The 13,402-nt window shown below is 43.5% G+C and overlaps 1 protein-coding gene across 4 annotated transcripts in view; it reads left to right on the top strand.

Moving 5' to 3' along the window:
- Positions 1-3,447: 3,447 nt before the first annotated feature.
- KLHDC10 (kelch domain containing 10) overlaps positions 3,448-13,402 on the top strand; it is a 70,221-nt gene continuing 60,266 nt past the window's right edge. The window contains exon 1 of one of the 4 annotated variants that reach the window (XM_050785033.1): positions 3,448-3,743. In XM_050785033.1, the coding sequence (XP_050640990.1) occupies positions 3,578-3,743 (166 nt within the window). In that variant the 5' untranslated portion in view covers positions 3,448-3,577. The remainder of the gene's footprint in view (positions 3,744-13,402) is intronic. The other 3 variants (XM_050785032.1, XM_050785035.1, XM_050785034.1) reach the window with 3 other exon arrangements.

Here is a 13,402-nt window from a genome sequence, read left to right as displayed (position 1 = left end):
AGATGAAGCTTTGCTTGCCCACCAGCTGCTCACCTTCCGCTGTGCAGCCCTATTTCTAATAGGCTATGGGACTGGTCCCAGGGGTTGGGGACCCCCGCTCTTCTAATTAGCCTACAACAGCTAAAGTAATATGCTGCTGCATTACATTATGTCATTTTCATGATGTCAAGTACAAAACTAAACTTATTCAGGTTGGGCTCAGTGGCTCACACGTGTAACCCCAGCACTTTGGGTGGCTGAGGCAGGTGGATTGCTTGAGCCTAGGAGTTCAGAACCAGCTTGGGCAATATGGTGAAACCCTACCTCTAAAAAAAAAAAAAAAAAAAAAAAAAAAAAAAAAAAATTAGCTACAGGTGGTGTGCACCTGTAGACCCAGCTACTTGGGAGGTTGAGGTAGGAGGATCCCTTGAGCCTAGAAGATTGAAGAGTGAGACCCTGTCTCAAAAATAAATAAATAGCAGTAGCTTATACCTGTAATTCCAACACTGGGAGGGTGAGGCGGGTGGACCACCTGAGATCAGGATGTTGAGACCAGCCTGGGCAACACGGTGAAGCCTCATCTCTACTGAAAATACAAAAATTAGCTGGGCGTGGTGGCGGGCACCTGTAATTCCAGCTACCTGGGAGGCTGAGGCATGAGAATCACTTGAACCCGGGAGGCAGAGGTTGCAGTGAGCCGAGGTCACGCTACTGTACTCCAGCCTGGGCGACATAGCAAGACTCTGTCTCTAAACAACAACAAAATTATTAAATAAATAAAGAAAGAAAAATAAATAAAGAAAAACAAATTTAGTACCTTAAAAAACTAAAATTTAATTCTGTTTTAGTCTTTGGGTTACAAAACAATGCTACAAGAACATTGCCTTTATAACTGATGGTTATAAAACCATGTGACCTAGTGGTAGTACTGTATTGCAATTAAATCATAGTCTAAACGGGAATTTTAATCTTTAGTTATATTGCTCTCAAACACACATAATGTGATAGATAGATATTTAGTGTGGCAGTTAGAAGATATTTGGGAGCAGAGGTCTTTTTCCTGAGGCTGCTGCTTATAGGCACCTCCATTCTCTAGTATAAACACCAAACTCTTGGGTGCAGTGGTTCACGCCTGTAATCCCAGCACTTTGGGAGGCCAAGGAAGTCAGATCACCTAAGGTCGGGAGTTCGAGATCAGCCTGACCAACATGGAAAAACCCCGTCTCTACTAAAAATACAAAATTAGCCGGGCGTGGTGGCGCATGCCTGTAATCCCAGCTACTCACGGGGCTGAGGTGGGAGAATTGCTTGAACCCAGGAGGCAGAGGTTGCGGTGAGCCAAGATTGTGCCATTGCACGCCAGCCCGGGCAACAAGAGTGAAATTCCATCTCAAAAAACCAAAAAAACAAAAAGCAAAAAAATTCCCCAAAAAAACTACCCAACTGAGTTCATTGTAGCTGGAGTGATCTTTGAAAACATAAATCTGATCGTGTCACCTCTCTGCTTAAACCCTTCAATGCTCCTCACTCCATTAGGATTCAATTTAAGCTCCTTGGTGAGGTTTACCTTTTTAGTGTCATCTCAAGCAGAATTGTTCAACTACTTCCCCGCCCCAGAATGGCACATAATGTCTCACCTCTTATTTTGTGACACTAACTGGTTGATGCTCAATGGGTAGATCTCTTAATTCATTAGGGGTTGCAAAATGGTGACATCCTATCATTCCTTATTTATTTATTACTTGGACTACTCTTTTAAAGAGAAAGTTTCCCTCATTTACTATTTGGTTACTCAAAGGTATAGGTTCTTTAGAAAAGTTAACACGGGCTGGACGCGGTGGCTTGCACCTGTAATCCCATCACTTTGGAAGGCTGAGGCAGGTGGATCACCTGAGATCAGGAGGTGGAGAACAGCCTGGCCGACATGGTGGAAACCCATCTCTACTAAAAATATAAAAATTAGCCAGGTGTGGTGGTACATGCCTGTAATCCCAGCTACTTGGGAGGCTGAGGCAGGAGAATTGTTTGAACCTGAGAGGCAGAGGTTGCAGTGAACCGAGATCATGCCTTTGCACTCCAGTCTCAGCGACAGAGCAAGACTCCGTCTCAAAAAAAAAAAAAAAAAAAAGTTAACATATATTGTTTTTCATATTTTAGAACCACAGGCTTTTTTTTTTTTTTTTTTTTTTTTTTTTAAAAGTCTCAAACATTTCATAAGTAGTGTGCTATGGTGCTAGTAGCTAAAACATCTCTGCCTACAGGGACTGGAAGTAAGAAAACAAGGAGGCAGGGCCAGTGGCGACCAGAAATTTGCACACCAGGACCAAAGGGTATTTGTCCTCAGCTCCAGCAGAATTTCTTTTTTCCCCTGAAACCATGAAATGTTCTTCTAATGCAAAAGAAAAAAAAATCTGTCACATCTAAGGACCTTGAAAAGTTTTGTTTCCCTTGAGGAATTTGATATGCTTTTTCCTTATCATTTAGAAACATCAGTGTGTAGTCTGTTTTCCCAGTTTGCAATGCGCCCAGTAAGTCTCAAGCCAAAATTTCTGTTTAATTTTGGAACAATAGGAACTCCTGATTGGCACATTGAAAGTTTTCTTCGATCTTGATCTTCCATACCCGTTACTGCCTTTTATTTAATTTTACATTTCCTTTTGATTATATATCTTCCAAGCTGATTAAAATTTTCTACTAGCCAAAAGGAGTTTGAGTGAACAAAAATATTTACAGAGCCATCAGCCATCTATGAGAATACCTTTTTCTTGGCATTCCACACACTGCCGGCTGTTATTTGAAAAATCTTTACTGAGGTAATAAGCCAAAAATGGTTTCTCATTGGGGTTTTATTTTGTATTTCTAAGATTACTGGTGAGAGTGAGCATTTTCCTGTATTTGTTAACCAGGTTTAAAACTGTTTGATTGGGACGTGGCTTATACAGGGACGAGTGCAGTTAATCCGACTGAAAGACAAATGAAACCCAGGAATATCTGGTTCTTACATTTTAACTTTGACTCCGCCCCGGGTCCCCTCACCCCGACCCCAAGCAAGCCCTTTGTGTCAACTGTCAGGGAATGGGATCTCAGTCTGAAAAGCTGGCAGAATACCGTATTGCCCTCAAATATGTGTATTATGCTTATATTCAGTGTCTGATTGCAATGTTTACGGGAAAGAGTTCCTGAACCCTAACCAAACCTGAGGCACTGGCCGTCGCCGTGTTTCCGCAGGCGCGGCCTCTGACACTCGGCCTTCGATTGGCCCGCCTGGTCCCGCAGGAGTCGGGGTGACGCCGGCCAGCCCAGCGCGGACGATGAGAGCGAGGAGTGGCTGCTTCTGCCTTTCTCTCTCCCCACTTTTTTTTTTTTTTAGCCATAGCTATGGTTACCACGTTTCTCTCCGCCTCCCTCCACCTACCAAGAAAACGACTGACCATTGGCTGCCTTTCACCAAGGCGGTAAGTCATTGGTCTCTGGTGGGACCGGGCGCTGCCCCCTTCCCCTGTCTCCTGGGTCTCTGAAGGAGCCCAGGAAGGAGGTTCCGCTGGTGCCGCCGGGTCAGGCGCTGACGGGACCGGGCTGCGGCAATCGTTAGCAGGTCATGTCGGCCGCCCAGGGCTGGGACAGGAACCGCCGGAGGGGAGGAGGCGCCGCCGGCGCTGGTGGCGGAGGTAGCGGGGCCGGCGGGGGCAGTGGGGGCAGCGGGGGTCGGGGGACTGGCCAGCTCAACCGCTTCGTGCAACTCTCCGGGCGGCCGCACCTGCCAGGTGAGTCGTGGGACAGGGTCCTGACCGCTTGCGGGCGCGGCGGGCGGGAAGGTGACTGCTACCTTTTCTTTTTCTCCCTGGCTTTCTTTTCCTTGGGAGGAGGAAAGGCAGGCCCCACGCATAGCAGAGGGACTGGGGATCAGAGAAAAGGGAAGGTGTCTTTGAGGTCAGGGAGGGAACAGGAGCGCAGCGAAGAAAAGTATCTTTGCTCTGTTGAAAGCTCTGTACTGAGAGTTGTGTTTTCTTTTCAAAGGAGAGGCCACTGTCTCATTGACATTTCCAAATGTTTCGGTTACTCGGTTCCCAATCTCTTCCCCTTCCGCAGTTTGATCTTGTAAATGAAAGACATTGGCGCCTAGCTGTGGGAAATTATTTCAAAAAGGGTGCCAAGTTAAGGAGAGAAGAGGGAAGCGCATTCCAAGGAGTGATTTTGTAAAAACTACCCGGGGTGTGTGTGTAAGAGGCATTCTGAAACAGAAGAAAGGGGTGGGGGAGTGTTGGCTGGGAGTGTATGGGAAAGAGAACCTACAGAATTAGGGAAAACTAGTTGGATTATTAATATTTTGGAATGTCCAGAGACAGAATGGATAATGGGGTCTAGGTTTTAGGGGAGAAAGTGAAGATCAAAAATATACCTAGTGACAAAATTATGCTGTGTTTACGATATAAAAACAACTAAGAATTGGAAAAATGTACCCCATACCATTATTTCACATTTTGGTCTACAGTGCTGTAGTCTTGAGTTCAGATGCTTTTGAAAACAAAATAAAATCAAGTGGCTATGTATGTGTAGACAATTTTAAAGAGGTACGTTTGTAATCGAATATTCAATCTAGTAGAAGGAAGGTAGGGAATTAAATAATGCACAGAATGTCAAATATCCCACTGGGCAAGCCTATTTTTACTATGAAAAGGACTATCAGGAATGATGTGTTAATTATTCATCGTGTTTTTTTGTGAATAATATTGATTATATTAGTGATATATTTGTTTAGCTGATGAGTTTTGAGAACATGATGAATTGATTTTTTTGAATTGTACTTATGACTGTGCCTTATACTTCTAAGTAGTCAAAAATTATTATTTGATTAAATTGAAGATGACAAAGGAAATTAATTTAGCACATTTAATGAGACAATTGCTTATGTTTGTGATGAGGTTATTGATGTGTGCTAGAAATGTACATTACACCATTTATATGCGCCATTAAAATTAAATCGAGGCATTTGTAAGTAATCATATAATATACCAGAAGTTGGGTTTGAGATGTTAATATCAGACTGGGCACCCTAGAATTTCCAAATATATGATCCTTAACATGAAAAAGAAAAAAGGAGCAATCTTTATTCTTACTCCCAATTAACAATACAAACTTAGATTTTTGTGTATTGACAGCTTAGAAGATGGAACTCTTAGCAAGCACTGTCACCAGTTTGCCCTCTTCTACTGTAATCTTTAGGTCTTTGATCACGGATTAATTGTACCATGGGCTTCATGTAGGCATTCCTAGGTTCCTAGAACCTGGTTGGTGCACTTCCTCACTGCAACCACGTGATGGCAGTGGAAGCCATGATTTCTGCTAAGGGGCTTCAGTGTGGAGCTATTTCTGCATTCCCTTAGCACACAAGACCAAGAACAGCCATTTATCCGGAGGTAAAGATAAACGTGTCTAAACTGTGAAAATTTGTAAAGTGGGGTCATCAGTATCTTTTTTCTGCTTCCCTTTTCTCTTGATTGACACTTCATTGCTCCTTTACTCATTCTCAAAACTGGGACACATCTGATATCTCAGTGTATTATATAGTTTGAAATTCTTTCATACTAATTCTTTATTCTCCTAGGTATTGCATTTTAAGCCTCTCCCTTTTCTTGTATTTTGATAGATTTTGAAAGATTTTAGGTGATGGGGAGGAGTAGGATGTCTAGGCTTGGTTGACGGGCCTTGGAGATAAAACCTTTTTTTAAAAAAATTAATTTATTTATTTATTGAGATGGAGTCTCGCTCTGTCCTCCAGCCTGGAGTGCAGTGTCGCCATCTCAGCTCACTGCAACCTCCGCTTCCTGGGTTCAAGCAATTCTCCTGCCTCAGCCTCCTGAGTAGCTGAAATTACAGGCACCTACCACCACGCCTGGTTAGTTTTTGTATTTTTAGTAGAGACAGGGTTTTATCATGTTGGCCAGGCTGGTCTTGAACTCTTGAACTCAGGTGATCTGCCTGTCTCAGCCTTCCAAAGTGCTGGGATTACAGGCGTGAGCCACCTTGCCCAGCCAAAAAAAAATTTTTTTTAAAGTGTACTGTAGCAACTGGTCATGATGGCTTATGTCTGTAACCCCAGCACTTTGACAAGCCAAAGTAGGAGGATCGCTTGAGCCTAGGAGTTCAAGGCCAGCCTGGGCAACAAAGCAAAACCACACCTCAAGTTAAAAATTAAAAACAAAAAAACAAACAAAAAAAACCAACTCTGCTATAGCTCACTCTCTCTCTCTTTTGACCTCTAAATCCCAATTGGCCTTTTTTTTTTTTTTTTTTTTTTGAGACAGTCTCACTCTGTGGCCCAGGCTGGAGTGCAGCGGCACGGTCTTGGCTTACTGCAACCTTTGCCTCCCAAAATCTAGCAATTCTGTCTCAGTCTCCCAAGTAGATTAGAGGTGCGGGCCACCGCATCCGGCTAATTTTTTGTATTTTTGGTAGAGATGGGGTTTTGCCGTGTTGGCCAGGCTGGGCTCGAACTCCTGGCCTCAAGTGATCCTCCCGCTTCAGCCTCCCAAAGTGCTGGGATTACAGGCGTGAGTCACGGCGCCCAGCCAGCCCCGTGTTCCATTTTTCATCCTTGTCTACCAAGACTTCCAGTTACTGACACTTAGAACCTTTCCTTACTTTTTACGTCTCAACCCTGCATCCAGCCCCCAATGAAACCAAACAAAACAACCTGGTCTTCCTGGAGTCTTCTCACCCTCTTTCAGTGATAGCTCCTTTATGCATCCAGTTGTGCAAACTTGAAACTTGGGCATCCTCGTCAATATTGTCTTCTTCCTTGCACTTCAGGTGTAATCATTTACCAAGTCCTGTTTTTTTTACTCCTGCCGTAACTCCAATCCACGGTGCCGCCATCCCTCACTTAGGTCTCCTGTAGGAGCTTTTTAAGCAGTATTCCTGCTTCTACTCCTGCCCTCCAATTCATATAGCACACCAGTCTTTTTGCAAGCCCAAATACATTCTCATCCCTGCTCACAACCTTTTTATTGCTCTTAGGATAAGGCAAAAATCTTTAACATGGCCTCAAAGGCACTGTGTCGTCTGACTCCTCTCTAACTCTACAGTTAATCCTGTGTTGTGTTCTCTTGGTCGTTGATCTTTTTCTGCCTGCTTAGATGTATCGTGCTTCCTCCTGCCCCAGATCCATTGCACAAGCTTTTCCATCATCCAAGAACCTTCTTACTCCTCATTCCATTCTCTTATTTTAACTTCTCTTCCATTAGATCTCAGTTTGATCAAAATGTTTTTTACACAGAAGCCTTCCCTGACCTTTCTGTCTTGGTCTCTTCTCTCTATAACACTCATAGCATCATGTGGCTCTCCTTGGGCATACTTTACCATTTGTATGTGATTCCTTGATATGCATGATTTGATACTCTTGAGATGTATGTGTGTGTACTTATATACACATATACGTACATATATACCATACATATATACATATATTTTTAAAATTCTAAATTAATACATTGGCATTATATATAACACATTAATGTCTAGGGAGTTTGATTAGTGTGGTTCAATCCTCTCTAGCCACATTGACTCTGAATAGGTGGTTAAAATCAGTCTCTCTCTTTTTTTTTTTTCTGAGACGGAGTCTTGCTCTGTCACCCAGGCTGGAGTGCAGTGGCACAGTGTCGGCTCACTGCAACCTCTGCTTCCCGGGTTCAAGCAATTCTCCTGCCTCAGCCTCCTGAGTAGTTGGGATTACAGGTGTGTGCCACTGTGCTAATTTTTGTATTTTTAGTAGAGACAGGGTTTCATCATGTTGGCCAGGCTGGTCTCGAACTCCTGATCTTGTGATCCACCCACCTTGGCCTCCCAAAGTGTTGGGATTACAGGCGTGAGCCACCGTGCCGGGCCAAAATCAGGTTCTTTAATGTAAAGTAGTGGATTAGAGTCTGCATCCATTGCGACAGCACAAACGATAGTTTGTGAAACCTTTTTTTTGAGCACTTGCCTTTCTGCTGTTTTCTAAAGTTCAGTAGTGATTATGTGTTTGCCTCATAGGCCAAGAAATTAATGGCTTTTTACTCCTGGATTTTTACTAACTCATAATTTCTGTACACCCAGTAACGAGCAGGGAATTGTACTTTTTGTAGAATAAGTATGCAGAGAGAGCTCAGGAGCAAGGGGATCATGGGACAATGGAATTCAGTTAGCTGTCGTGATTTAACTGTGTGAGTTTGATTAAATACTGTGATTAACTGGGAAAACAGTTAAACGTTGCTAACGTGGGAACTGGAAAACTGACAAAGAAAAAGAAGGAAAAATGTGACAGTTGGTAAAGCTGGGTAAAAATAATACTGTAGTCTTAACTTAAGCATCTTAAGTAAGTAATGTGTATAAAATCCAAATGGTACAAAAAGGTATATGGTAAAAGACAAGTTTTTCTTCTTCCTTTGACCCCAGCTAATTGACTTCCTTCCCTAGAAGCAACCAATGATACATTTCTTGTGTATTTTTTCCAGGCATGAGGGGACGGGAAGGACTTTGTGGAGATGGTAGTATTCCTTTGTTTGGTTGGGTATTTAAGATGTTTACAGTCTTGCTAATACAAATAGTGATACAACGAATATCCCTATACATATATAATTTTTGCACATGAGAGAGTCTCTCTTTAGAATACATTTGTAGAAGTACAGTTTCTGGGTCAAAGGATATATGTTTACTGCTTAAACTTTGATAGATACTGTCAGATTTCAAGTTTGTGTTTTCCTGTTGGTGTTCGAGTGCTGTCTTCCTTGTTCTCTTGGTAACGGAGTGGGTTATCAAACGTTTTTTAAATTGTCAGTTTAATAGGAATATTTTTCTTTTTTTTTTTTTTTTTTTGAGACGGAGTCTCGCTCTGTCGCCCAGCCCAGGCTGGAGTGCAGTGGCGCGATCTCGGCTCACTGCAAGCTCCACCTCCCGGGTTCACGCCATTCTCCTGCCTTAGCCTCCCGAGTAGCTGGGACTACAGGCGCCCACAACCGCGCCCGGCTAATTTTTTGTATTTTTAGTAGAGACGGGGTTTCACCGTGGTCTTGATCTCCTGACCTTGTGATCCGCCCGCCTCGGCCTCCCAAAGTGCTGGGATTACAGGCGTGAGCCACCGCGCCCGGCCAGGAATATTTTTCTTAAGCGTCTTTTCAGTAGGTAGATATAAGAGCCATTTATTTGTTTCCTTTATTTATAGACCCGTTTATATTTTTTGTTCATTTTTCTATTGGGATGGTTCATATTGTTTATAAAGGGGGTCCCCAACCTTTTTGGCACCAGGGACCGGTTTTGTGGAAAACAGTTTTTCCATGGACAGGGATGGCGGGGTGGAGCAGTGAGGGGAATGGTTTTGGGATGAAACTGTTCCACCTCAGGTCATCAGGCACTAGAGACTCATAAGAAGCGCACAGCCTAGATCCCTTGCATGCACAGTTCACTGCAGAGGTAGCACTCCTATGAGAATCTAATGCCTTACCTGACAGGAGGCCGGGCTCTGGCAGGAATGCTTATTCATCCACCACTCACCTCCTGCTGTGTGGCCAGGTTCCTAACATGCCATGGACCGGTACCAGGGGTCCATGGTCTGCGGGTTGCTGACCCCTGGTTTATAGAAACTCTGTATTTTAATGAAATCAGTTCTTAGCCTTTGATACATGTTGCAGATATTTTTCACAGTTTTCATTTGCCTTTTGACTTTGTTTATGGTCTATTTTTTCATCAGAAATTAAATGTTTTGTTGTTAAATTTATCAGTCTTTTCAGAGTCTAGGTTTTGTGTCATAAGAAAGGCCTTTCCTATTTTATTATTATTTCTAATTAGAATTAAATATTCTTGTGTTTTCTCCAGGTACTTTTGTAATTTTATTTTATTTTATTTATTTATTTTTTTTTTTTGAGACGGAGTCTCACTCTGTCGCCCAGGCTGGAGTGCAGTGGCCGGATCTCAGCTCACTGCAAGCTCCGCCTCCCGGGTTCACGCCATTCTCCTGCCTCAGCCTCCTGAGTAGCTGGGACTACAGGCGCCCGCCACCTCGCCCGGCTAGTTTTTTGTACTTTTTAGTAGAGACGGGGTTTCACCGTGTTAGCCAGGATGGTCTCGATCTCCCGACCTTGTGATCCGCCCGTCTCGGCCTCCCAAAGTGCTGGGATTACAGGCTTGAGCCACCGCGCCCGGCCTATTTTTTTTTTTTTTTGAGACGGAGTCTCGCTCTGTCCCCCAGGCTGGAGTGCAGTGGCCGGATCTCAGCTCACTGCAAGCTCCGCCTCCCGGGTTCACTCCATTCTCCTGCCTCAGCCTCCTGAATAGCTGGGACTACAGGCGCCCGCCACCGCGCCCGGCTAATTTTTGTATTTTTTTTAGTAGAGACGGGGTTTCACTGTGTTAGCCAGGATGGTCTCGGTCTCCTGACCTCATGATCCGCCCGTCTCGGCCTCCCAAAGTGCTGGGATTACAGGCTTGAGCCACCGCGCCCGGCCTAATTTTATTTTTAAGTTAAATACACTTACCCACACAAAATGTAAGTTGAATAAAGTGTCGAGGTAGGAATCCAACTTTACTTTTCTTCCGGATGGCTTCCCAGTTATGGCAGTTTCCTTCATTTAGTTCAACTTTGCCCTACTGATTGAAATGTTGTCTATAGGTGTACTTAGTTCCTACATATAATTTGAGGTTATTACTGGACTTTTATTCTGTTTCATTGATCAGATTACATTTTTATACCTAATTATCCCATTCCTTGGTTATCATCTTCCTCATTCTACTTCCCAGAGTTTTCCTGGGAAGTTTTCTTTGTTTATTTTTCTATATGACTTAGAATTAGCTAACCAAGTCCTACTCCTCTGTCCTGTTGGTATTTTTATTGGTATTGTATTATGTTTATAGATTAATTTAGAGATAATTGACATCGTTTTGAGGTTCAAGAACAGGGTCTATATTCATTTCTTTATGTTCAAGAACAGTATATGTGACCAGGCACTGTGGCTCACGCCTTTAATCCCAACACTTTGGGATGCTGAGGCAGGTGGATCATTTGAGGCCTGGAGTTCGAGACCAGTCTGGCAACATGGAGAAACCCCATCTCTGCTAAAAATATAAAACTTAGCTGTTCTTGGTGGCAGGTGCCTGTAATCCCAGCTACTGGGGAGGCTGAGGCAGGAGAATCGCTTGAACCTGGGAGGCCGAGGTTGCAGTGAGCCAAGATTGTGCCACTGCACTCCAGCCTGGGTGACAGAACAAGACTCTGTCAAAAAAAAAAAAAAAAAAAAAAAAAAAAAAAAAGAACAGTACATGTATTTATTGTCGTTCAAGTCTTGTTTTGCATCTATCAACATTAAAAAGTTTTTTTCATATAGACCTCTCACATTTCTTATTTTGTTTATTCCTTGGTGTTTATCTTGTTTGTTGCTATTGTAAATGGGGTTTCTGCTTTCTTTTTTTTTTTTTTTTTGAGACGGAGTCTCGCTCTGTCACCCAGGCTGGAGTGCGGTGGTGCGATGTCGGCTCATCCTCCCTCAGTTTCCCGAGTAGCTGGGACTACAGGCGCCTGCCACCACACCTGGCTAATTTTTTGTATTTTTAGTAGAGATGGGGTTTCACCACGTTAGCCAGGATGGTCTTGATCTCCTGACCTTGTGATCCGCCCACTTCAGCCTCCTAAAGTGCTGGGATTACAGGCGTGAGCCACCACGCCCTGCTGGGGTTTCTACTTTCTTTTATAACTTTTATGTGGTTGTTTGAATTATTATTATTATTTGAATTATGTATTAAATTTTGAGTATTAATTTTATACCTAGCCACCTTAAGAATTCTAATATTATCTATAATAGTTTCCCAGTTGTTTTTCTATAGAGTAACAGGTATAGCTAAATAATTATGTAATTGCTGAATAATGATAATTTTATCTTCTCCTTTTCATTTTTTTTTCTTTTTTTAAAATAGGCTGAGTGTGTTGGCTCATGCCTGTAATCCCAGTACTTTGAGAGGCTGAGACAGGCGGATCACTTGAGGTCAGGAGTTTGAGATCAGCCTAGCCAATATGGTGAAACCCCGTCTCTACTGAAAACACACACACAAAAACTAGCTGGGCTTGGTAGTTCATGCCTGTAGTCCCAGCTGCTCAGGAGGCTGAGGCAGGAGAATCGCTCGAACCCTGGAGGCGGAGGTTGCAGTGAGCGAAGATTGCGCTACTGCACTTCAGCCTGGGTGACAGAGCAAGACTCCCATCTCCAAAAATAAATAAATAAATAAAATTAAAATAAAATAGAACAGAGATGGAGTCTTGCTGTGTTGCCCAGGCTGATCTCAAACTCCTGGGCTCAAGTGATCATTCTGTCTTGGCCTCCCAAAGTGCTGGGATTACAGGTATAAGCCTCCGCGCCCTGCCCTCCTTTTCACTTTTTTTAGTTGTTGTTGTTGAGACAGAGTCTCGCTTTGCTGCCCAGGCTGGAGTGTAATACTGTGGTCTCAGCTAACTGCAACCTCTGCCTCCCGGGTTCACGTCATTCTCCTGCCTCACCCTCCTGAGTAGCTGAGACTACAGGCGTGTGCTGCCACGTGCAGCTAATTTTTTGTGTTTTTAGTAGAGACCGTGTTAGCCAGGATGGTCTTGATCTCCTGACCTCGTGGTCCGCCCTCCTCGGCCTCCCAAAGTGCTAGGAGCCACTGTGCCTGGCCCCTGCTTTCACTTTTTATACCTATTTCTTTTTTTTGTTCAATTGATTTGGCTAGTACTTTCCAAAAATACTAAACGATAAGATAGTAGTGGAGCTTTGTCCTATTCCTTACTTCAATTGGATATTTTTAATGCTTTCCTATTAAGATTAGATCTGGCTTTAGATTGAAGCGTACATATTTTATTATGTTAAAGTATTCAGCTTTTTTTTTTTTTTTTTTTTTTTTGAGACGAAGTCTTGCTCAGTCTCCCAGGCTGGAGTGCGGTGGTGCGATCTTGGCTCACTGCAAGCTCCGCCTCCCGGGTTCACGCCATTCTTCTGCCTCAGCCTCCCGAGTAGCTGGGACTACAGGTGCCTGCCACTACGCCTGGCTAACTTTTTTTTTTTTTTTTTTTGGTATTTTTAGTAGACACGGGATTTCACCGTGTTAGCCCAGGATGATCTCAATCTCCTGACCTCGTGACCCGTCTGTCTTGGCCCATTTTTTTTTTAAGTTTTTTTTTGTTTGTTTTTTGTTTTTTTTTTTTGAGCCAGAGTCTCACTCTGTTGCCCAGGCTGGAGTGCAGTGGCTTGATCTCAGCTCACTGCAACATTTGCCTCCTGGGTTCAAGTGATTCTCCTGGCTCAGCCTCCTGGGTAGCTGGGACTATAGGCACCCGCCACAACGTCCGGCTAACTTTTGTATTTTTAATAGAGACAGGGTTTCACCATGTTGGCCAGGCTGGCCTTGAACTCCTGTCCTCAAGTGA

The sequence above is a fragment of the Macaca thibetana genome, chromosome 3 (assembly GCF_024542745.1).
Source record: "Macaca thibetana thibetana isolate TM-01 chromosome 3, ASM2454274v1, whole genome shotgun sequence".
NCBI classification, from domain to species: domain Eukaryota; kingdom Metazoa; phylum Chordata; class Mammalia; order Primates; family Cercopithecidae; genus Macaca; species Macaca thibetana.
This window is presented reverse-complemented; position numbering and strand designations above follow the sequence as displayed.